At 38.0% G+C, this 24,706-nt stretch overlaps 1 protein-coding gene across 1 annotated transcript in view; it reads left to right on the top strand.

Annotated features, from left to right (window-relative positions):
• Positions 1-9,981: 9,981 nt before the first annotated feature.
• LOC120611735 (antigen WC1.1-like) overlaps positions 9,982-24,706 on the top strand; it is a 37,549-nt gene continuing 22,824 nt past the window's right edge. The window contains exons 1-5 of the mRNA XM_039874317.1: positions 9,982-10,012; positions 18,331-18,525; positions 22,554-22,646; positions 22,724-23,038; positions 24,140-24,454. Coding sequence (XP_039730251.1) covers positions 9,982-10,012; positions 18,331-18,525; positions 22,554-22,646; positions 22,724-23,038; positions 24,140-24,454 — 949 coding nt within the window. The remainder of the gene's footprint in view (positions 10,013-18,330; positions 18,526-22,553; positions 22,647-22,723; positions 23,039-24,139; positions 24,455-24,706) is intronic.

Raw genomic sequence — 24,706 nt, 5'->3', positions numbered from 1 at the left:
GGGTATACCAAAAACGGGTTTCCTAGCCTAGTCATAATCTGTCTCACTTCAGTACTTCTAACATATATAAGGTTATGATTTCTCAGACTTCTTAGCACTGAGTCATTAAGACCTTAGAGATCAGAAAAGAGCAGATATAGCTGTCGTGACTCTCACATTATAATGTATACTATTTCCTCCCTTCATACATCCTTTCTCTCATTAGAGTTCCCCTGTGCCCTAAGGCCCACCATGGCACTTACATTTCTTTATATGTTGGTCTATCTCAAGTAAAAAGGGAGAGAACATGACAAAAAGAAAAAATACAAAGAGCATCGCAAAGAGGGCATAAAGCCAAGGAACACCATTTGGGAATAAACTGGCCCCAGCTTCAACCTCCGCCATCGAGATCTGAGAGGATGTGGAATTCTCTGCCTCAGTTGTCTCGCCTCCTAGGTGATCGGAGTGATGAAGTCACAGCTTCAGGCATAATAGGAATGATGAAAGTCTGGGTGGGGATTGGCCGAGCCTCATTCCATTCATACTATAGAGGAGCAAGTAATCTCAGGGAGCTTCACTTCTAGTGCAGCTCCATTAAACTGAAAATACCAAACCAGCGGGTTAAACCATTAAGAGGGTAGATTGCTACACAGATATTTAGAATGTCGATCTCACTGCATCAGAACCACATCCGTTCACAAAATGAAAGAACTATTTCCCTAGACTTCACAGCCCTAGAGCCAGTCTTATTAAACAGAATGATGTCTAAGTTGAAGGATCAAAAAAAGACAGATTGTCCCAAGGAAAGATTTCAGATCCTTTCCTAGAAGCTCTGGAAAACCCTGTCTTTGTGTGCTTATTCATATCAGGAATGTGTGTCATGGATCATGGGAATATCTCTCTAGTCACATGTAAATGGGGAGGGAACAGTTTCTTTTCCAGGATGGGGGTTATGTTGTCTTCTGAACTTAACAGAACTTTAAGCAGTGAGATTGTTCTTATTTTCACCATCCTCTGAATATCTCCTCAATCCTAACCTCTTACTACACAAACATATCTAACATTTTTCAAAGAACTTAGATCAATAGATTCTCCCTCATTCAAAAGAGCATTTGACAGCAGAAATTGTCTCAGGCTTCAAGTCACTTTCCCTAGAGATTCTCGGCCCACTGTCACAAGAAACGCTCTGTCCCACCATCATTTCGCAGTGCATGCATTGACCTCAATTCTTGGCCTGAACTCAAGCTTCCCTCAGGTGACCATGCAGACCCCATGACAAGATGCTAATGTGCCTCCATAATGTTTGCCATATTCCAAGACTTGTTGCATATCATCTCCAGGAGCACACTTTACTCTCTGTCTTCCATGAGGAGGGTGTCTTGTTTCATATTGGGCTGCCTGGCATGGAGGAGAGGTTACAAAGGTAATGTGAAAATGTCTTCCCTATTCTCTTCAATATGACTTTTCTTATTTCTTCGCTCCCCCAGATGCTGTAATCAGTTGCCTACAATCTTTAGTTCTTCTGAAGGTATTTTTGGTATGGATAGTTGATCGAATTGATATTACTGGCAGAGGATGAGCACTAGAAACTTCTATACTGCCATCTTAACTCAGAAATCTAGATTATGCTTTATGAAAGGAATGCCAACTGAAGATTTCTGAAAGTTCCATGGCATAATTAGCATCAAGGATGGCTTTTTTATAAATATTTGGTAAATTCACTGTTGTCCAATTAGATGAAAATAAGAGAATAAACCACCCATTCATGTAAAAAATTCTTAGGCTTTCTTAAGTATGAACTTAGTTTCCAGGAATTGTGTTAAAATTTGTGTGTGTGTGTGTGTGTGTGTGTGTGTGTGTGTCCAGTATATCAATAGACAAAAACTGTCTTTTTTAAAACGTTTTTAAAAGTTTTTATTTTGATTTTTTTGCTACCAAACATTATCATCATTTTTATACATATTCTTCTAGTCATTTTTTAGAGGTTTTTGTTAGCTTTTAAAGCATAGTTATATGTCTACAGTAAATATAATTTTCATTGTAACATTTTTACTAAACATTATAACATAATTATTAATTAATATTTGTTATTGACTTTTTTTATTAAATTTATTGGGGTGACATTGGTTAATAAAATTATATAGGTTTTAAATGCACAATTCAATAATACATCATATGTATATTGCATTGTGTGTTCACCATCCAAAGTTAAATTTCCTTCTGTCATCACATATTTGACCCCTCTTACCCCTATCTACTCCTCTCTCCTCTTTCCCTCTAGTAACCTCTAAACTGTTGTTTGTGTTCATGAGTCTCTGTTTGTTTGTCTTGTCCATTTGTTGCTTTCAGTTTTATATCCCACATATGAATGAAATCATATGATTCTCAACTTTTTCTGTCTGACTTATTTCACTTAGTGTAATAATCTCAAGATCTATCTATGTTGTTGCAAATGGCAGAATTTCATCTTTTCTTATGGCTAAGTAATATTCCATTGTATATATGTACCACAGCTTTATCCAATCATCTATCGAAGGGCACTTCAGTTTAATTATAGATTCACAGGAAATGGCAAAGATAATATATTTTGGTTGTTTCCAGTTTTGAGCCATTAAAAATAAAGCTGCTATGAGCAACCATATATAGATTTTATGTAGACATAAACATATTTCCAGTAGAATGAACATAAAAGGCCTAACAATAACATGCCTGTAGGTGTAGAAATTTGTAAATCACTTTTAAAAATTGTTTGTTGAGATCTACAAAATATACACATACTATACCCTATTACAAAGCACTTTCTCTTCTGAGTGTATTCCTAAGAAAAGCTTTCATCAATTTTGGGTAATACTTGGCTGATATAAATATCTTTAAATGTTTTTTAGCAAATAGAGGAACTCATTGTTTTGCTTCCCTATTATTTCTCACATCAGCTCTACTTATAATAGTCAAAAACTAGAAATAATTTCATGCCCAAAACACAGAAGAATAAAAGAATAAATTATAATGTAGTCTTGCATTAGAATATCAGACAGCAATTTAAAAGAAATACTGCTACATGTAGCAACATACTTGAATCTCACATACTACTTTGTGAAAAAAGCCAAGTAAGAAAAAATTCCCACTGTTCAAACAGCTCAAAAACAGGCAGAACTAATCTGTCATGACAAGAGCCACGTAGTGGTAGACAGGAAAGGCAGGAATAAGAGAGTCTTCTGTGGCACAGAAATATTCTTTATCTAGCATATATATACATGGGTATATAGATATGTAACAGTTCTTGAGTTGTGCACTTAATGTTTGTGAAGTTTACTCTCTAAGTTTGTAACTCTATAAAAAGGTAAAATTAGTATTATACTAGGTTTGTTAAATGAGCTGGGACTTTTGTCCTCTATGTTCTGTGGCTTCTATTTCTCTCCATAAAATAGAAATCATTGCTTGAGAGTTTGATGAAACTTACCAATAAAACCATCAAGGCCTTTGTTTTACTGAGAAGATTGATTTTTGAGTCATAGCACTTCAGTTCTATTATACTTATTGTTGAATTCAATTTCATTGTTTCTTCTTATGTTAGCAGCATTATATATTTTTTTTAAAAAATTGTGGCTCATATAACATATTTCTCTCCACTCAGGAATAATATTTTTGCTCTACATACAATTCCAAATAGAATGGTCTTGTTTCCTTCAAGATATTACTTTGTCTTCTAAGTAATGTTGCTATTGCAAAGTTTAGAGTCAATCTGATTCTTATTTCTTGGCAAAAGATGTGCTCTTTTTTCTGGATATTTAGTATAGTATTTTTGTTATTTTCTCTATAGTTTGTCTAGGTGTGAATATTTTTCCTTATTTTACTTAAGTGGCAATCTACAAGTCCTTCCAAAAAGACCTTACATGCTTTTTAAAAATTCTGTGAAATTTCTATCTATTGGTTCTTCGGCTCTTTCTTCCTCTCTATTTTTATGTTTCTTACTACTGGGACCCCAAATAACTGTGCGTTGGTGCTTTTCTTCTGTGTTCTATATCTCTTAGCATTTTATATTTTCTATATCTTTATTTTCCTTTGCCTTCTTGTGAAAGTATTTGAATTGATATTCCAACTCATCCATTTATTCATCTAGATTTATCTTGTTTGTATCTTAATTGTTTTTTTTTTTAACTTCTCAGCTTAGTAGCACTTTTTTTATATTTGTCATGGACACAACAAGAAGCTTAGATTACTGCCACAGATTTTTGTGACTGTAAAATAAGCAATAAGATTAATTGAGGAAAATGCAAGTTTAGAACTTTGTTCTGGTCTACACTTTCATTTTCTCCTCTCGCAGCTCTCTTCCCAGGTAGGTGCAGCACTTAGCCAACCTCTGCCTGGCCCACCTCTCTCCACCTACCAGTTCAGTCTACTCCAGAATGGTCTCACTCTGATATGGTTAATTCTTTAGATACTCATTTCCCTTTTATTTGTAATATTACTCCAGAACTGGTTTTGGGAATCAGCAGCCTCTGTTGATTCACCATTTTGGCAAGAATAGGGTGTCATGGCATATAAAACAAATAATCCCACTGAGGAAGAAATATTTTGAGAACATAATATAAATATTTGTCATTTTAAGCCAAACTACAAAAATGTTACCAATTAATATATCAAATTCAAATTTATAAAATTAATTACCCCTTTATCTTTATGACTGATCAATGGTAAGACTGTTATTTTAGGAAATTCTGTAGATACTGTAGATCTTTTAGAGCAACCTAAGATGTACAAAGTACGCCACAAATTTCTGCCAAGTAGAGATCAGTAAGACTTCTGACATTACTGTTAATCAGATATTACTGAAGATGCAGGAAGTTTTTCTGTTTATCATTAGGCCTATTGCAATTATAACCACAGTGGTATGTACAGGAAATAAAATTTTGCTATATCAAAAAAAGAAATAACAGCACTTGCTTTTCATTCAGGAAAAGAGGGTGGGTTGTGGGTAATAGTAAAGGTTAATGTTCTACATACGTATTTTATTATAGAAGGTCTGTCAGTGCCTAAAGATTATAATTGGACTCATATTTTTTACAGAAAATCTCTATGTGCACAAGATTTTCATGAGTACCTACTAACTAGATTAATCTGTTTATATGCTAAAATTCTGTCATATTCTTATACGTAAATTTAGGCATTCCCTGCTAGACCAAAACACAAGGCTGGCTTAAACTCTAAATAGACAGAATGTGCAAATCTTGTTTAGCGAGGTCAGCTTTCTTTGTGCACAAAGAAAGATACCTCAAATATGAGAATCAGGGAACCAAAAGCTGACCAGACAGTGACTGCTAGAAAGACAAACCTTTTCTCTGATTTTTTGTCCTTGAATTAAGCCTACAATCTCAAGTGAACAAAATTCTGCTACTTTGTCTTAGTTAGATGAAGAAAGTTTTATTGCCTTACTCTCCCCTTACGGATGCCCCACACCTGAAGCAGGAAGGTCGATTTCAAGAGATCTTATGGGAGGCATTTCAAAACTTATATGAGGGAAATCAGAAAAGGTCAATAGAGGCAAGAGTGTATATTAAGTAATGGTAACAGTTGGGGTTAAAATGGAAACAAAAACAAAAAGAAATTTCTTCAGGTGTCTATATTCCCTCTTCATCCATCTTTTATACTAAACCAGTAAATGTTGATTATATAAAATAAGCTTTTAATAGCAATGTTTTAGAGGAGAAAGAAGCAGCAAAATGTCAACACATTAGGTGAAATGAGTCAAAGAGAAGACAGGATGCATAGGGAAAAAAGGAAGAAAACAGAGATTGAGAATTCAATAAAAATACTGTTAGGAAGTAGTATGTTAGCCCAAACACACTCGAGAACCATTAGAAATACTAGGGACAGTACATAGAGCTAGTGATTGGAATCACCTTATTTCTCAAAGGACTTGAGAACTTGGACAGGTTTTAGGTAGATGGTAAAATCGTTCCCAGCAGATGTGTGAACTTGAATGAATTTTCCAAGAAGTTCAGAAGATTAGCTAATCTGACCCTAACCTGTATAATATGTGAGCCTATTGACTCTAACACAGCAGGTCACAAATAATGGACCTCATTCTCTTCCCCTTCCCCTTCCCCTTCCCCTTCCCCTGATAGGGACACATTAGGATGGAATTTGGAGATAAATATAGGCACTTTTTTTACATGTAAGAGTTTATCATTTGACTTTCCTATATTCCTGCCTTGAATCTAGAGGGTTACTTCATTTCTTCAAAACAAGCAATTCAGAGATAGTGGAATAGAGAGTAATTTTACAGAAAGAGTATAACTACTTATAATAGAGCTATTTTCCAAGATGTCATGCACCAGTGTCTTCTAGGATATGGTGAGAAGACTATCCACATTCACCATGGCCATAACACACTGAGGGAACAAGAACGGCCCATCTCCTAAAGAATCTAGCTTCCAACATTTCTCTTAACCACCAAGAGACATGTAGTTTCTGATATCTTTCTATAGCCAGAAGAAGTGAGAACAAGGAACCAAAAACTATTTTCCCAACTAAAATCTAATCATACTATGGGGTACTTCAAATTGATTTACATTTTAAAAGATCACTGTACTTAAGGATATAAGAAATAATATTCATTTTAACCACATAACACGTTATGTGCTACACTCAGTAACTAAATCATGGGAAAAAACAGTAAGTTGAGGTCTAAGAATCTTCACAGCCAAGGTTACAAAGTTAATATAAAATCATTCTGCCTCCAAGTGACTCTGTATTTCCATATTCCAATTATGCCTCTGGGAAGTGTTAAGATTTATTTTTACTAAAAAAGTTCTGCCACATTGACATCTACCTCCATGAAATCAAATTCCAGAGGGGGAGGGGCCAGAATTATGTAAGAAAAGATGATGTAATTAGGATAGAACATTTCTAAAATATCCAAGTGTTTTTCCTGAGAGGTCACCTTGGGATGAGAAACACCTCAACTCTGGATCTATACACAGCATCTCCCTCAGTCTGACCGTAGGTCACTAACCCAGGGTTTTACCCAGGAGAAGAAAATACATATTTGAGCTAAAGTGGCTAGGGTATAAATACTGTAATACATATTTGAGCTAAAGTGGCTAGGGTATAAATACAGTTGTGTTAAAGTCTCTAGATAGTCATAAAGATTTCTCGATAACACAGAACTGGCCTAAAAGGACCAAAGTATTTATTATTGGGCAATTTGTATGAAAATGGAACACAAGTCCACATTATCCTCCCTGAACATAGACAATGATATTTTCTAAACCTCTAGTGTGGACCAAAATATAACAGGTGTTTCAATAGAGACATATTTTTTCTCCAGATAACATTCCATCATCCTCAAGCTCAGCATTCTCACTTCCAAACTCGTCATCTTCTTTCAGGAGTCTCTCCTTTCCCAGATCTTCTTTCCTTGAGGAATGTGAAAACCAACCTGAAATAGCAAATTCAGGGCCTAGTTATAACTCGGAGACTAAACAGAGCCCTCTAGAAGCCTCGGAATCATGGGCAAGGTGAAAACCGCATCCCTGGGGACCCAGGTTGAGATAATTTCTATACGATTTATACTCAGGAAAATCATATTAGATACAAATTATTGATCTCAGATCATTCTCTAGGAAATATTTGTAATAGAGACTAAAGACCTCTGTGAAGAGCTATTTCAGTCTATACAAACAGCAGGGACATGAAATTAGAGAAAGAAATTGTGAGTATCCTACATTTCCCAATAAGATTGGTCTGAATCATAGGAATTTGGGGACAAGAAGGTACATTTCCACTGCCATCTATTCCATGAGGACACTAAGGGACCAGACCCTGACTTTCTATATGTCCACAAGCATAATTCCAACCTTTTCTAAAAATCCTCAATCAGGTATAGCTGCTTCGGCTTCAGCTTCTACAGTGTTTCTCCCTCCAAGGCACCCCACCACTCTTACACAGGCTGTGGCAGCAGATGTTTTATCAGGCCTTTCAGCTCTGAAATTCTGTGGATCAAGGCCAGCTTCCTGGACATGCAACCTACACAGTTGCACAGGACCCTGCTCAGAAGGGCCTTGTGCTGGCTTATTATTCTGTTGTCACCATCTTCAAAGTCTTGTTTTTGAACAAGGAATCTCACATTTTCATTTGTCACTGGGTCCTGAAAATTATGAAACCAGTCCTGCCATGAGTCTTAAAGAAATACAGACCAATTCTCACCCATCACCCAAAACCTGCTCTAATGAAAAGATATTTATCAGAGTAAGCTCAACGTATTAGTAATTATAGAGTATTAAAATGTAGCTTATCAATTTTTTTGTTTGTTTTTTGTTTTTTTGCTTGTTGTCTATCAATGTTTTGATATTTTAACTTCTGACTTTGTTGCATCTCTAAGTAACCCAAAAAGTCTTTTGATAATCTCTGTAATTGTTGTGATTAGGAAAATATGGTCACAGCATAAAAATAAAAATAAAAAAATAAAAAAAAAACACATGGTTGTAACTGCAGGAAGGTTCCTATTACAAAATCCAGCTTACTCCCATTCTCCCTAAAGATACCTAGAAACAGCAGAAATAACTTAAGAAAGTAATTCTGGTTGTAATTAAGAAATATGGCCCAACTCAAATTTTATCTTTGCAAGAAGGATTGGCAATTAAGGACTCAAACTCATCTTCCCAGGAAAGACTACAAGAAATCGAACTTCCCTTTTACTTGCCTATGAGGAACTATTCTTTGGGCTAGACAACTTGTGGGGCCTGTTGCAAAATAAAATGTAGCGTCACTTGTTCAAAAACTAACAAGAAATTCAAGATGTGACAGGAGAGCAATAAACTGAGTGCAAGGTCAGGTCTTTCTTAATGTGGGGACCTGTTGCCATTGCACAGGTCTTATTCTCATGAAGGTGGCTCTGAGCATCTCCATCTCATCCATTTCACATAAACAAACTTCAGGAAGAATTTAAGGCACAGAAAACCCTTCATTTTTGTAATTCCTGATCACCTGTCTTCTGTCCTCTATCAGCAGGTGAGGGTCTCTGATTGATAGAAAGCAGTAGGTAGAGTGGACCTAGCTTGAGGAATGAGGAAAGGGTCATCTTAGATCCAACAGTGACTTCTTGTGTGACCTTGAGAAAGTCACATGTTATCTACTTTCAGTTTATTTATGGAGTAATATTTGACCATATAATCCCTATGATCCCTTCAAGTACTGATTATCCCAGGGTCTATAATTAAAGGCATTCTGGATAATTGGTAGAATGCCAGCTTCAAACTTTGGTAGCATTATCCCCATAAAACATGAAAATGTTCACCAAATCTCAATATATTTCAGTAAAATGATATTTACTGTCATTTCCCACCCTAACTTTTTACAGTTTTTAGGCAAAGGGATTAAGATGTACAAATTGCTAGTAATAAAAATAGTCACAGAGATATAAAATGCTATATAGTCTATAATATTGTAATAACTGAGTATGGTGTCAGATGGGTATGACACCTTATTGGGGTGACCACTTCATAAGTTATATAAATAACTAATCATTGTGTTGTACACCTGAAACTAATATAATCTTGTACATCATAAATGAAAAATAAAATAAAAATTCTTTTAAAAACTTTTACTACTTTTTGTCAAACCAGATATCTTGGTTTGGGAAATACAATTACATTATCTATATATGAACACATATCTGAAACTATTAGAGCAGCTATGCATGTGGAAAACTCAGTCTATATCTTCCTTTCTGAGGTCACAAGGCAGTCACAGGAGTGTCATAAAAAAATAAAAATAAAAATAAAAATAAAGCAGCGTTTAAACCAGCTGGAGAAATGGTCCCAGAAAACCAGACCTTTGTCTTCAGAGAACTGAGGTTGCAATCTCCGGAAGTGCTAATCTTTTCAGTGTCTCCTCCACACAAGGCCTTCTTCCCCTCATCCCCATACCCAAGAGCAGATTGGCCTGCCTTGCCTAGGATATGTCCAAAACCAACTTTGTCTTCACATTTCTTAGCGCACAATGGCGGTTTGGACACAGAATGATCTGACAGGTAAGAAACATTCCAAGAACAGACATGAAAAGAGAAATTTGCACACATAAAAAAATAGATAAGGATTCAAAACAGAACCTCAGATTTGAAATATTTTCTTTCTAGAGAGAAGACTATGTTCACTGGGGATCACAGGGAATTACTGATATCGTCATAGTGTGGTTATGAGGTGGGACGCAAGAAAGTTGTGTGTAAATGCTGTGCCCACAGATGCTGCAAATCAGCCTATACGATAGTTTATAGTCAGAAGAAAAAACATACTAGGGAGAGCAAGAGGCATCCACCTGACTCCAGCTGTTTCTCCTCCCCAGTTTTATGGTCATCATCTATGTCCTCACTTATAACCTCACATAGATAATATTTACATGGGGTGAGATTGATACAAAGATTCTGAGTCAGAAACACCCATCCTGAAACACATTTATATAGAGCCACCTTTGTAGTCTCTGGGACCGCTCTCAGCTCATCAGAGCCCCGACCCGGTCCTGTGTCCTCACCCCTGGTGCTGAACTTATTGCTGTCATATATGATCTCATGTTTCCTTGACATTCCTAGTCCAAAGTCACTGAGGCTTAGAGTCCACAGAAGTACAGGTATCATTTTCCAAAAATGTAATGAGGACGAGATGCAGATTAAGTATCCCACATCACAATGGGCCCCTTCTCTTCATCCTTATCTACTTTTTAGAGCCTACCTTGGCACTTTATTTTCTTTCTGCACTGCTGAATCGCCAGGAAAATGAGAAAAAGAAAGAGGCAGGGCCCCAAGATGAAACCAAGGATACCTGTCGCAAAGATCCCAGGGCCAGCATTTGAGCCTGAATGGGTCCCTGAAGAAAACATATCCTCAGGATTGGAAAGGACATGGGGGAATCCTGCTCCTAACTGTCACCTGTTGGGCACTCAGATGGTGAAGTCACAGCTTCAGGCACAATGGGAGATTGTGAGAGCCTGGCAGGGACTGGCCAAGTCCCTGTCCTTTGAGGACCCCAGCTCCATCGTATAGTTACATGAGAGAATGTTAAAGAATATCAGAACCTTCACAACTGCCACAGATTCATAGTTCAGAGGCATATCCCTTTCCAAGGATAGAACTCACCCATATCAGAGCAGGGAGAGAGAAAGCTCAGAGCGCTTGTGTTCAGGATGAGAATATTCCCAAAGGGAACAGTACCCATGTACATTGTGAGTCATCTGGTTCCCCAACTATTCTGCCTCAATTCAACTCAAAAAAGGAAAAACATTTCCAGGAAGGAATTCCTGATCCTTTTCGGAAGGGTCCCTCAGAGCACATTCGGGCCTGTCTGAAATGTGTGCACCAGAGAGAATCTTAGACTATATCTTCTAATAGGAAACACTGTACCTATTTAAATATGAGGCAAATTTTCCCTATTGTCTAGACAGCAAAGAAAAAAATAGGGTTGTCCAACTATCACCAGGACATGCACCCTGACTCCTTCACCCTTTATTTTAGGGAGGCCCCTCCTCCAAAAATGCCTGGAGAAATCCAGCAATTCAGGCCATAAGAACACTTACAGTTCATAGAAACACTTTTGAAAGAACATTTTTACATTCTTACCTTGTTTCCCATGGCTGCCATAACAAATTGCCACAAACTAGGTGACTCAAACAGAAACATATTCTCTCACAGTTCTGGAGGCTAGAAGTTCAAAATCACGGTGTTAATAGGGCCATGCTCTCTCTGGAGGTTTTAAGGGAAGATCCTACCTTGCCTCTTCCTAGCTTCTGGTGCTCGTCAGAATCCTTGGTGTTCCTTAGCTTATAAACATATCACTCCAATCTTTGCCTCCATTATCACATGGTGTTCTCCTTGTGTGTCTCTCGTTTTCACATAGTGTTCTTTCTGTGTCTGTGTCTAAATGTCCTTTTTCTTATAAAGACGCTGGTCATTGGATTAGGGCCCACTGTAATTCAGCAAGACCTCATCTAAACTTGATTACGTCTAATCAAGTTTAATAAGGTCACATTCTGAAGTTCTGGGTGGACATGGATTTGGGGGGAACACTACACAATTCAGTATATACTTCAATTTCAAAGCTGTCAAAACTAATTCTCTTTGACAGCGACAATCCAGAGCCAGGACTCCCCACTCACCAGAGCATCTCACTCTAGCATCCTCTTCACCCTTGTAATCTTCTTACAATAACTACAAGCGCCGGCCTGTGGGGAGGATTCCCTGCCCCTGCGTGGCACCTCAACCAACCAGATGTTCTTATCCTCCAGGCCAGATGCAGCCTCTCCAAGAAGCCAGAGCAGAGACTTACACATTCTGATAAAAAGTTCAAAAGAGAGGAACCATACCTTCATGTGTCCACTAATTTGTATGAACATATCCTGGAAAGCATCATGAGCTGCATAATCAAAATGAATGGATTTCTATCATTTCTTTGGATTCCCAGTAGAACTGGTACCAGGTGCCTGTGATCTGCCATGACTCACTCTTTAGGGTATCAATATCACTTGTAACTTAGAGAAATGCACAGAGTAGTAAACCCTGAGCCAAATCCTCCAATGCTTCATATATGGTGCCAAAATACGGACCAAAAACTAACATTTTAAATAGTTACTATTAAAGTGGTTGGCTATTTTCACACAACTGTTATAAGTTTAGTTCCACAGGAAACAGGCTCTGAAATAGACATTTGAGAGCAGGAAGTTTATTGAGGAGTACTCTCTTCAGGGACTGAGATAAACTATTAAGGGTATAAGTAAAGTAGTCACAACAGGTCTCAACTGATGTCACACTGGAGCTGGCATCCCCTTCCTCATCTCAAATAGAGGCAAATGGATTGAGCCTGTATATTCAGGTACTGAAGAGTCACTGAATGGGGACTATCCCCAAGGAAGGGACAGCCACCAACACCCATAGAAGCTGGGAAATGAGTGCTTTAGTGAGAAAGGGGGTCACAGTGTGGCATCCACCACAGCCACAGTCTGTGCCTCTCTAGTGCACTCGCTTTAAAATACATTAAGCATGCATTATACATTAGTACCGAGAGCTAATTTTTCTTGGATTCTTGTATGCTTCTTATTCTGGGGAAACTTGCAAGAGAAAGGTTAGAAAGACAAGCTGCAGCCCTTGTCTGCCACTGCAGTTGGGTCTTAAGTCCATTACTGCAAATCATCATCTCCCTCCTCTGCCACATTCTATATTTCTCTCACTCTCTATTAGCACCTCTGCTGGTCTATCTGGTGGAGTGATCCAGACCCTTAACCTGGAGTGTCTGAAACCCTGGCCATCAGACACTTCCCAGGCTGTGGCTGTTGCACTGGTACATTTATTATCAAAATGGGACAAGAGAGTGGCCAAAAGATACCCAAATAGATGACCTGAGTACCAAATATATTCTTGTCTGCACCCATTGTACAGCATTCTCCCCCTGCTGATGATTAAGGCCATTTACCCCTATAAAAAGGTTTTCATTTTTCTTGTTTGTTGATAATTTGACATGAAGATCCTGAAGTGACTGAGAAGCATTTATAGCTTAAAGTTTAATATAACACTTACGATGTCTCTTTGTGGAATCACTTTTCCTTCTATGAACCAGATCTCCTAAATCCACAAAGCCTGGACTTGGAAGATAAGAAGCCCTAATTCCTCAAGTGGACCACTGGGAATGAGGGTAAACATAGCCACTTCTATGTCCACTGATTCTTGGATCTATGTATTCTGACCTGTTGGATATACCATGGGAAACCATATAATGGTAACTGATTTATAGTATATATATTTTATTGTGGAGGGTGGGCCCCATCTTTGCAGGGTATCATCTCCAAGCTGGTCTTCAGCTATACCTTCAATAGGAATTTTCATCACTCTGACAGTATAACAGATTCACTGTCCAAAAGTCATGTAACTCTTACCAAATCTCCTTTACCATAAAGTGAACCCCTTGGTCTGAAGCAGTGTGGTGCAGGATCTCACATCAATGAATTAAACACTTTATTGGACCCCAAGTAGTGGTAATATCTGAAATTCTGCAGGCAGAAAAGACAAGCTTGTACCTGAACTATGTGCTGATTCCAGTGAAGGCCAATCACTGCCCTTTCCAGGGTGAAGGGAGTTCAATGTAGTCACTTTGCCACCATGTGGCTGGTTGGCGTCCAGGGGGAGCTTGAGAGTTAAGATATTCTTTCAGGGTTGTCCTGATGAAGCAAAAGAACTGGGCCTTAACACTCCTGCTTTGACCAGTTATTGGCTATGGGCTGTCCCAGGGGAAGGGGTGAGACCTTAGAGGATGAAACTCTGCAGCAGAGAGCAGTTTCCAGAGAGGAATTCAGATGAAAGATGTAACTAATTCGTAGTAATCTGTAGTCCCACTATGTCCCAGGAAACTATAATTTATTCCTAGGTGAAGTGTCTGTACTACTTATGGCAGTTTTGGGGGCAAAAAAATTCTCTGTGATGTGAGGGAAGGAAAGAAAAGCCAGACTTTATACTTGTTGCCATCAAAAGCCCTGGATCTTTATAAAACTTTCTCTTAACCAGAAATAGAACGAGAGGAAATCCCACCCTATGAAGCCAATAATCATGTCTCCTTGACATGATTATTGTCTGTCTCACATTTTTTTTCCACTTACCTGAAAATTTTTTACCTTTCTAATTTTAATTTTCTGCTCACCTGACTTTTTGTTCTTACCAGTAGATACTTCTTGTTTCTTTGCAGCCACAACATGTTGGTTACTTAACATTGAAAATCTAGGCCCTGTTAAATCAAATCATTTTTTCTTGGGCCCGTGGACTAGTAGAACTGACCCAGAAACAGTACATCAGTTGAGCTGAACCAGCTATCTACCAGACCTCTGGAGTGCAGAAAAGAAAGAGACTTTTTTTTTTTTTAATATAGCTTTACTGTATCAGCTTTGGGGGCAGAATAATATCTGACGTCAGAAAACCTTGTATCTCATATAAGGAGATAATTAAGATTTGGCATCTAATTGGTGTTTGATCTTCAGAAAGTTTCCTTTGATATAGTCTCTGATGGCAGGGAAGATGTTAAGCGGGATTTCTACTGGCTCCCAGACAATGGCAATGTCCTGCTGTAGGAGCCCCCATTAAGGACTGGAAGGATTCCTTATTTGGTTTGTGGAAGCTGAGACTACTACTTGAACACAGGAGGGTCAAAATGACCATGATGGACACTGCTTTCTCCAAGGACTTGCTATTTTCCTCTTTAGTGACCTAGTGGGTGCTCAAGGTAAGAAAAGCCTCACTCTTTAAGATAAGCAGTGATACCAGATTAGCTCTAAAATTCTGGAGGAAATGACCCCTGGGATTGGAAAGATAACACCACTCTACTGACCATTGGTTTTGACCAAATGTAATCTTTAGTGACAATCAATGTTGATTTTTCTCCTGTGGGAACCCTATTTTGCAAGTTCAAAAGTGAGATATTGCAGAGATGTAAACTTTGTTCTCAGATTGGCCCATATTTGTGTTTCAGCCCTCTCCAACAATACTTAAAAGCTCAGAAAATGTCTGATCTCTTCCTGAAATGGATTGTGGCTGAGGGACTGCCCCAGGCTGCATCTCTGATCTGTCTTTTCTGTATTCTATATTGTCTCTCCTCACAAGTATTTTGGTATTTCTGCTCTTTTAGTCAATAGATTTGTGTATGTTCATACATGTGTGTACATGTGTGTGTCTGAGAAAGAGAGAGAGAGAAATGAGTGAAAGGGAGTTTGAAAAGTATGTGAAGGCTAAATGCGTCAGCAAGAATATGTCTGCCTAATGAAAGTCAACTTTTTAGATAAGAGTTCATAGAATTCACAGTCTTTAAGCCAGACTGCTGGACTTGGTGGAGTAGGTGGTAGTGGTGGTGATGATATGTGTGTATGTGTAGATGATGAGGGCAGATATAGAAATCTTCTTGCCTATAAAGAAAGCCCTCCCATTATGAACTATAATTACACCCCCAAATAACCTTGTACATGCAGTCTAAGCCTGACTTTGAGTGTCTTTTTCTTCCCCACAAACCCATAGCTCAGACGTTTTTCTGCTTTACTATAGTTTTTCCCTAGCATTGGGTTCTTGGCAGAACTTTGTCTTCCTGCCTGTGATGTTTCCCCTTCCAGCCTCTTGGATTGATGGTCCTCTGACCTCACTGTGTAGCAGAGAAAACTTATGCCAAATGTAGGTTTCTGTGGATGGGTTGGTATGAGCTTTGAAGGCAGAAGAGGGTTCTAGCCTTAGAGACTTCAGGATGTGCCTCTCTTGGTCAACCTTTCCCTGTCCCACTGGGATATTTGAGCTTGTTTTGTGACATCCTAAAGGATCTGCTATAGGAAGAATCTGGTGCTTATCAATGTCCTTATGGTAAATTTTCTCCATGGTAGTTCATGCACATCCTACATGAAATCTGGACTCCATTGGGCCCCTGACTCAAGATATTGGTGTGTGAGTCCCTGAAATGAGAATAATCTAGCCACGTGCCCAGAGAGCCAGCTATTCTAGGTGGGGGTCTTGGTCTCTGGCTGCTTTAGCAATGTTCCTCAGCTCTTCGTCTCTTTCCTAACCCATGTTTCCTCTTTACTTCAAGCCCCTCCGTTCAGAAGTCTTTGTCTCTCTTCTTTGAGAAATTCTACTCCTCTCAACAGGAGCAAGAAGTTTTGTTCCACGTTCCCTCATTATATTTCTTGAAACTTCCAGTTCCTTGGGTTTTGGCCATATACTAATAATGGTTAATTTTGATATCTATAATATCTTTATTAAGGGCTTATCCAGTTACAATCATGAAAATTCCCTGTTTAACTCAGTTAGTGAATCTTGCCTTAAAGTCTACTTTTTGTGATGTCGATATGGCTACTCCAGTTGACTTATGATTAGTGTTTACATAGCATGTAAATACATTTTTTCCATCATTTTACTTTCAACCTATCCTTGTATGTATGGTGAGCATCTTGCATATAGCGTTTCCTTGAATTTTGCTGTTTCATCTAGATTAAATGTTTAATCTATTTACTGTAAATGCAATTACTGATATTGTTGGGTTAGTATCTAACGTTTACTTTTAATGGACCCACCTGCTTTATATTTATTTTTCTCTGCTTTTTTGCCTTCTTTATATTAAATACATTTGTTATTATTCCAGATTTTCCTCTTATTTGATTTTCAACAGCTTTACTAGGTGTGAGAGTTTTCATATCTTTCTTAGGGTTCTTTGAACTTCTTGAATATGCCTTTCATCTATTTTTTTAAATTTTTTAACCATTATCTCTTCAATGGCATTTTTCACAGAACTAGAATAAATAATCCTAAAATGTATATGGAACCATAAAAAACCTCAAATAGCCATGGCATTTTTGAGAAAGAAGGACAAAGTTGGAGATGATGCTGCCTTGTTACCTAATATCAAACTATACTACAAGGGTATAGTAATCACAACAGTATGGTATTGGCATAAATAACAGACACATAGATCAATGAAATAGAACACAGAGCTTAGAAATAAATCCATGATTATATGATCAACTAATCTATGACAAAGGAGGTAAGAATATCTACTGGGGGTAAAAACATTCTCTTCATAGATGATTTTGGGAAAACTGAACAGATATGTGCAAAAAAAATGAAGCTAGACAACTTTTATACACCATATATAAAAATAAACTTGAAATGGATGAAAGTCTTAAATGTTAAGTCCTGAAACCATAAAATTCCTAGAAGAAAACATGGGCAGTGAACTCTTAAACATCACTCTCAGCAATATTTTGGGGAGGATGGGGATATGTATTCCCAGGCAAGGGAAACAAAAGAAAAATAAACAAGTGGAACTATATCAAACTAAAAATGTTTTGCACAGCAAAGGAAACCATTACCAAAATGAAAAGACAACATACTGAACTAGAGAAGATACTTGCCAGTGATACATATGTTAAGCGGTTAATATCAAAATTTATAAAGAATTCAATAATCTATTCATTTAATTCTTAATTCTGTGCATTTTATTTTCGGTTGGCAACTGTTATTCTAATTTTTAAAATATATTTACAAAATAAATATTGTAATATATTCTTTGTTAATAAATATATTCTTTGTTAATTTTTAAAAATCTTTTCACCTGTTTGTTCCTTCTTCCTTCTTTGTTCCTTAATCCATCAATCATAGTTAAAATTTTTATCTACTAACTCCAACATCTTTATCATGTGTGTTTCTGCCTTCTTTTATCTTCTCTTTTTTGACTTCGTTAATTCATCATTTGATCTCATCTCTTTTCATGTCATGTAAATTTTTAGTGAATGCTAAAAATCATATATGGAAAAAATTATACTCCATATGTATTTTCTAACACCTGAAAGTTGTCTGTCGTCAAGTCAGCTGCAGAGTTGCCATCTCTACCCCAAAAGGAGCATACTTCGTGGAAGATGGTGATCAGATCTGGAAAGCCCAATTTCACTGCTCAGAGGCTGAGTCCTTCTTATGGAATTGCCCTATGACTCCCCTGGGCATTCCTGACTGTACTCATGGAAACAGAGCCTCTGCGATCTGCCCAGGTAAGAGCACCAAATTGAGTTTGTCTTTCCATTCACATTTCTGCAAAAGCTAGAGCAATTGAGGGTCTTGTGAAAGACTGGACACGCCCTTCCATTCAGCAGAATCTAGTATAAAGGAAATAGCTTTTTGATCACCATGCACAAAATCTATCAAAAGAGTTTGGGGGAAATTGTTTATACTGATCCAGTATTAGACTTAATATTCCCATATTGTGACCTTATAGTATAGCCACCCAACTCCTTTATGGTCTTATGGCCTTCTCTTTTGCAGAATAAATTAACAGCCATAACTTTGAAGCTCTTACAGTTTTATGAAGGGAAGATCATCTAAAGACACAGGGAGAAGACAGCCACCTACAAGCCAAGGAGAGAGGCCTGGAACGTTTCCTTTGCTCATAGCCCTCTTAAGAAATCGACTCTGCCAACACACTTCTAGCCTCCAGAATTATGGGAAAATAAATCCCTGTTGTTTAAGCCACCTAGCTTGTGGTACTATATCATGGAGGTCCCAGCAAACTAATACAGGTGCCAAAATTATGTTGAAATAAATAGATATCTATATGTGTAAAAAATGAATTACAACTCTTGCTTCACATCATACCAAAATAATGAACTCAAAATGAACTCAAAATTATGTTGAAATAAATAGATATCTATATGTGTAAAAAATGAATTACAACTCTTGCTTCACATCATATCAAAATAATGAACTCAAAATGATTACAAACATAAATGTAATTTTTTTAATAATTAAACTTTTAAAAGAAAATGTAGGAGAAAATTTTTATGATCTTGGGGTAGGCAAACATTTCTAAGGCACAAAAGACATTAAGCATTTAAAAAAATAAGAATTAAACTTCATCAAATTTTAAAATTTTTGCTCCTTGACAGGCAATATTAAGAAAATGAAAACATATTTAAGCGATAGGGAAAATTTTGCAACATGCATATCTGACAAAGGACTTATAATCAGAATATGTAAAGAACTATTACGACTCAAAAATAAGACAAATGCCCACCCAGTTTAAAAATGGGCAAAAGATTTGAAGACATGTCCCAAAAGATGATATACTGACAGTCAATAAGCAAACTAAAAGATACTTAACATCATTAGTCATTAAGGAACTTTAAAGTATAAGGAGAAATACTGCTTTACTAACTAGAATGTCTAAAATTAAAAGACATACCTTTCCAAGTTTTGGCAAGAATATGGAGCAACTAGAGCTCTCATACTTTACTGGTGGTAATGTAAAAGGATATGAACATCTTGAAAAAGCAAGAATTCTTTTCATTAAACATCACTTAAATTGTTACCCAACAATTCTACTACTAGATATTTACTTGAGAGAAATAAAAACCTAGGGCCACAAAAAAAAAAAATTGAGCATTAATGTTCACAGCACTTTTATTAACAATAATTTAAAAAATGTAAACAACTCAAATTTTTATTAACAGAAGAACAAATAAACAAATTATAGTATATTTGGACAATGGAACACTTTTCAACCATAAAAAAAACAAACAACTAATAAATGTAACTAAATAAATAAATCTCAAAAACATGCCGGAAAAAAAGAAACCATACAAAAAAGAATACATATTACATGATTCCATTACTTTCTAGCAGACATAAACTAAACTGTGTGACAGAAGGCAGATCAGTGTCTGTGTCTATGATTGTGGGGCGAGGGATGGGATGTATTGGCTGCCAAGGCAAATGGTAACTTTTTGGATTGGTATCTATGCTGTATCTTGATTAAGGTAGTACATTATGTAGGTTCATATATTTGTCAAAACATCTAAATGTACTCTTAATATGGGTATATTTTATTGCATAAAAAGTACACCTCAACACTGTTGATTTTATTACTTTTATTTGTTTCTACCTTAGGTCAAAAATAATTTTTTATTACATTTTCTTAATTTTTCTTTTGAAAAATTTTTGGAACTCATGTTTGCTATAGCATATAGAGTTTCAATAAATAGCCTACATGGTCTTGAGAATGATGTGTGTTCTGCAGTTTTCAGATACAATTTCTTAAATCATACTATTATATATTTTAAATAACTAGTGATTATTTTTGTTGGCTTGCTCTATCTACTGAGGCAGGTATTTTTATTTCGTTTTTCTGAATAACAGAAGCCTTATAAACTCTCACCAACAGCATCTATGAAGCCTAAAGGGATTCTGCCAATGGTTTCCCTAAGGCACTTTCCAAGGCCTGCTGCCTTGATCCAAAAGAAATGGCACATAATTTGGGTTACTGTAAATAAAGATGCTATCAACATTCATGTACAAGTCCCTGTTCAGACAAATATTTTCAGTTCTCTTTAGTAGAAGTTTAGTTAAAGATAAACATTTCTCTTTCTATCTGGTGTTAGCATTTTGGGGTATATGGTAAGCGTCCTGGTTACTAATGCTGCCTAACAAATTTTCCCAAAAACCCTAGCAGCTGAAAACAAATACTACATTTCATTTCGCTTATGGTTTCCTGGATCAGGAACTTGGGAAAGACTCAATTCGACAGTTCGATCTTGGAGTCACTTGTGTGGTCGAAAGTAGATGTCATCTGGGACTAAAGTTACCTGAAGGCCTTACTGAACTAGAAATCCAGATAGCTTTCTTACACGAATAGCAGTTGGTAGCTCAGCTTGACCAAATCACCTAAATATAGCTTCTTCAACATGATAGTCTCAACAGAGTCAGTCTTTCCTTAAAGCAGATGTCCTATGAATCATGGAGAAGCTTCAGGATTTTTCTGACCTAGTGCTGAGAATCAAGCAATGTTACCTTCGCTGCATTTATTGCTTATGAGCAACTCACGAAGGTCAGCCAAGATCAGGGGAATGAAGCATAGACCTCAATTTTCAAAGGATGTACATCAAAGAGTTTGTGGAAATGTTCAAAAAGCATCAGAGATGTATTAAATATCCCACTGTGATTGTAGATTTTCTAACTTCTACTTTTAGTTCTGTCAGTTGTGGCATTATAAATCTAGGACTTATTATACATAAAGTTAGGCCTTTTCACAATCTCTTGTGCCAATTTTATATTTTTCATTCTTTGTCTTTCTGTGCTTTATTCTATATATTTCCCTCTGATCTTCCATTTTACTGTTTCTACCACGTGCTATTCTAATGTACTGTTACACTCTTTACCTCTACTGACTTTTTCAGCCTTAGAAAAAGGCTGAAAAATTTGCTTTTTGTTATAATTTCTCTGCCCAGATATATATTTTGTCATTTAATTCTATAAACATTTTAATCGTGCTTAATCAAACTCCTTGTCAGATAACTCCATGCCAGATACCCTGTGAAAATTTTCTTAATGTTACCTTTTTCCTCTTGATTTTATATGAGATCACCTTTATATGAAAACTTTTTAAGTAACAGACACTATAAATGAAAATTTGTAGAAATCCTTCAGAAAGCATTTTATTTTGCTTCCTCCAAACACCTGATTTAGGGGCGGATCACCCGTTTAAAAGGAAGTGATTAGAAGCTGGGCATCCATCACTGTGAGGAATAGTCTATTTTTAGTTCACTCTTCTTTGTATGGTACAAGGGTTCTGGTTAACAAGGTATGTCCTCTGTGGTTGACTGTAAAATATACTTTCTATTCCCCAAACCTATGAGTCTGCAAAAATCTCTGTGAGCTTTTCAGAGTCTGAGCTATAACCTTTGAATAGACTAAGGCCTCAAGGGGCAAGCGGCTCACCATTGCCCTTTACTTCTTTCTGACAGCATGGCTCCCAAAATTCTCACTGTCTCAGTAATTTTACAACACTTTCAAAAAATATTGATATAGAGCAGTTTTTCTAAACTCAATTTTAGTGCAACACGTGGCTTAAAACAAAATACTGGCATTATTAGAAGTGGAAACCTACACAAAGGTGAACTACAAAATTATAACATTAATGCTATGTTACAGCTTTCATCTCAGATCCCATCACTAGGTTATTATTTAGTTTAATTCATTATCTCGTTCTTCGACTTTATTAATCCTCTGACCGCAGCTGTTTCTGTAGGAAACCAGACCCAGGTGCTGCCCCAGCGCAACGACTCTGCGTCTGAACCAGCAGGCTCTGCAGCCTCAGAGAGGAGCGCTGCCATCTGCTCAGGTGAGGGTCCCACAGGACCAGAAAAGCCTTCTCTTTCCCTGTGTAAAAGCCCCATCGCCACGACTCTCTCTCCTCAGACGGCAGACAGCTCCGCCTGGTGAACGGGGGCGGTCCCTGTGCCGGCAGAGTGGAGGTCCTTCACCAGGGCTCCTGGGGCACCGTCTGTGATGACAACTGGGACCTGAACGACGCGCACGTGGTGTGCAGACAGCTGGGCTGTGGAGAAGCCCTCAATGCCACGGTCTCTGCACACTTCGGGCAGGGATCAGACCCCATCTGGCTGGACGACGTGAACTGCACGGGGAAGGAGTCGCACGTGTGGAAGTGCCCTTCCCGCGGCTGGGGGCAGCACGACTGCTGGCACAAGGAGGACGCAGGGGTCATCTGCTCAGGTCTGCGCTGCACATCGTGCATAGGCAGGGAGAGGGGATGCGGGCTCTGGAGGATGGGAGTCTGAGTCCTGCGGGGTGCTGCTGAAAGGGCCAGAGGACATGGAAGAAGCTTCCCTCCACAGTGCCTGTCTTTCTAGCAGATGGGAAGATTGGTGCTTTCATTTCCTCCTGCAGCAGCTGAAGCTCTGCTCCTTCCTTCTCAGCGATATTCCCTGACACAGCCATTTCCTACACTTTCCATCTGACAGCTGGGCTCACTCTTCAGTTCATCTAGTGGTTAAATCGTGAGACCCACTGTACTAGTTTCTGTTTGTTGCTGCAACAAATTGTCACATAATGAGTGGCATGCAACAATGTATATTTATTATTTTACAGTTCTGTAGATTAAAGATCCAACACAGATCTCACTGGCTAAAGTCCAGGTGTCAGTAGGGCTGCATCCATTCTGAATTCTGGGGAAAATTTCCTTTTTTGTCTTGTTAAGCTCTACAAACTGTGTGCATGCCTTGGGTTATAGCCCCTTCCATCATCACCAGACAGGTAATGTTGCATATCTCCAACCATTCTTCTATAGCCACATCTCCCTTTAATGAAAGCCAGGAAAAATATTCTACTTTTAAGGCGAATGGGTCTAAGAATGTGATCCGACTGGGCTCACCTGCTTACTCCATGGTATTCCAGGTTAATCTCACCATCCCAAGATCCTTATCTTAATCACAGCTGTGAAGTCCCTTTGCATAAAAGGTAACATTTGCAGAGGTTCTAGGAAGCAGGGTCCATGATTCTACCTACCACCCACAACCCACACTCCCTTTCACATAGTCTGTCAGAAGTCGTGTCAGTAAGTAGGATTCAGCTTTCCGTCTGTGCAGTGCCCAGAGTGGTGTTCCTCTCAGTTCGTGTTTCGCTACATCATTATGGTAGAACTAGACAGACACACATGAACAAAATCAGGTAAGAGGGAGACAAATTTTCAGTCTCATTAAGCTGCTTTCTCAGCAGAGTCAGGGATGACTGTTCATAATCTCTAGGAGAGAGAAAAAACCCAGAGCGCTGAGTGGAATCTTCACTGTGCCTGTTTTTCCTGTCTTTCAATTTTAGAGTTCCTGGACCTCAGGATGGTGAATGAGGATCAGGAGTATGCTGGGTGGCTGGAAGTTTTCTACAACGGGACCTGGGGCAGTGTCTGCCGCAGCCCCATGGAAGCCATGACTTTGTCCGTGATCTGCAGACACCTTGGCTGTGGGGACGATGGGACCCTTGACTCTTCTGTTAATTTTAGGGAAGGTTCTAGACCTCGGTGGGTGGATGGAATCCAGTGTCGGAAAACCGATACCTCTCTCTGGCAGTGTCCTTCCGACCCTTGGAAATACAATTCATGCTCTCCAAAGGAGGAAGCTTATATCACGTGTGCAGGTGAATTACTGTCTGTGTCTATGTGTCTGTCCCACCCCTGTAAGATGTCGTTAGCGAGACCTTATATTTTCAAATCTAAGGGATGACTTTAAGGTGAGTCTACAAATGAAGTTGGATGAAGGTGATTTAATACACATGTTGCAGACTCGTTTCAAAGGAAAACACAGAAAATTGTGTTGACTGCAGTTTATGTGAAAAGTATCAGGGAGAATGGAATGAACATGTGGGGAATGTGAATAATTCTCTAACAAA

The sequence above is a fragment of the Pteropus medius genome, unplaced genomic scaffold (genome assembly GCF_902729225.1).
Source record: "Pteropus medius unplaced genomic scaffold, Ma_sr-lr_union100, whole genome shotgun sequence".
Taxonomy (NCBI): Eukaryota; Metazoa; Chordata; class Mammalia; order Chiroptera; family Pteropodidae; genus Pteropus; species Pteropus medius.
The sequence above is the reverse complement of the archived record's forward strand: the minus strand, read 5'-3'. Positions and strand labels throughout refer to the sequence as shown.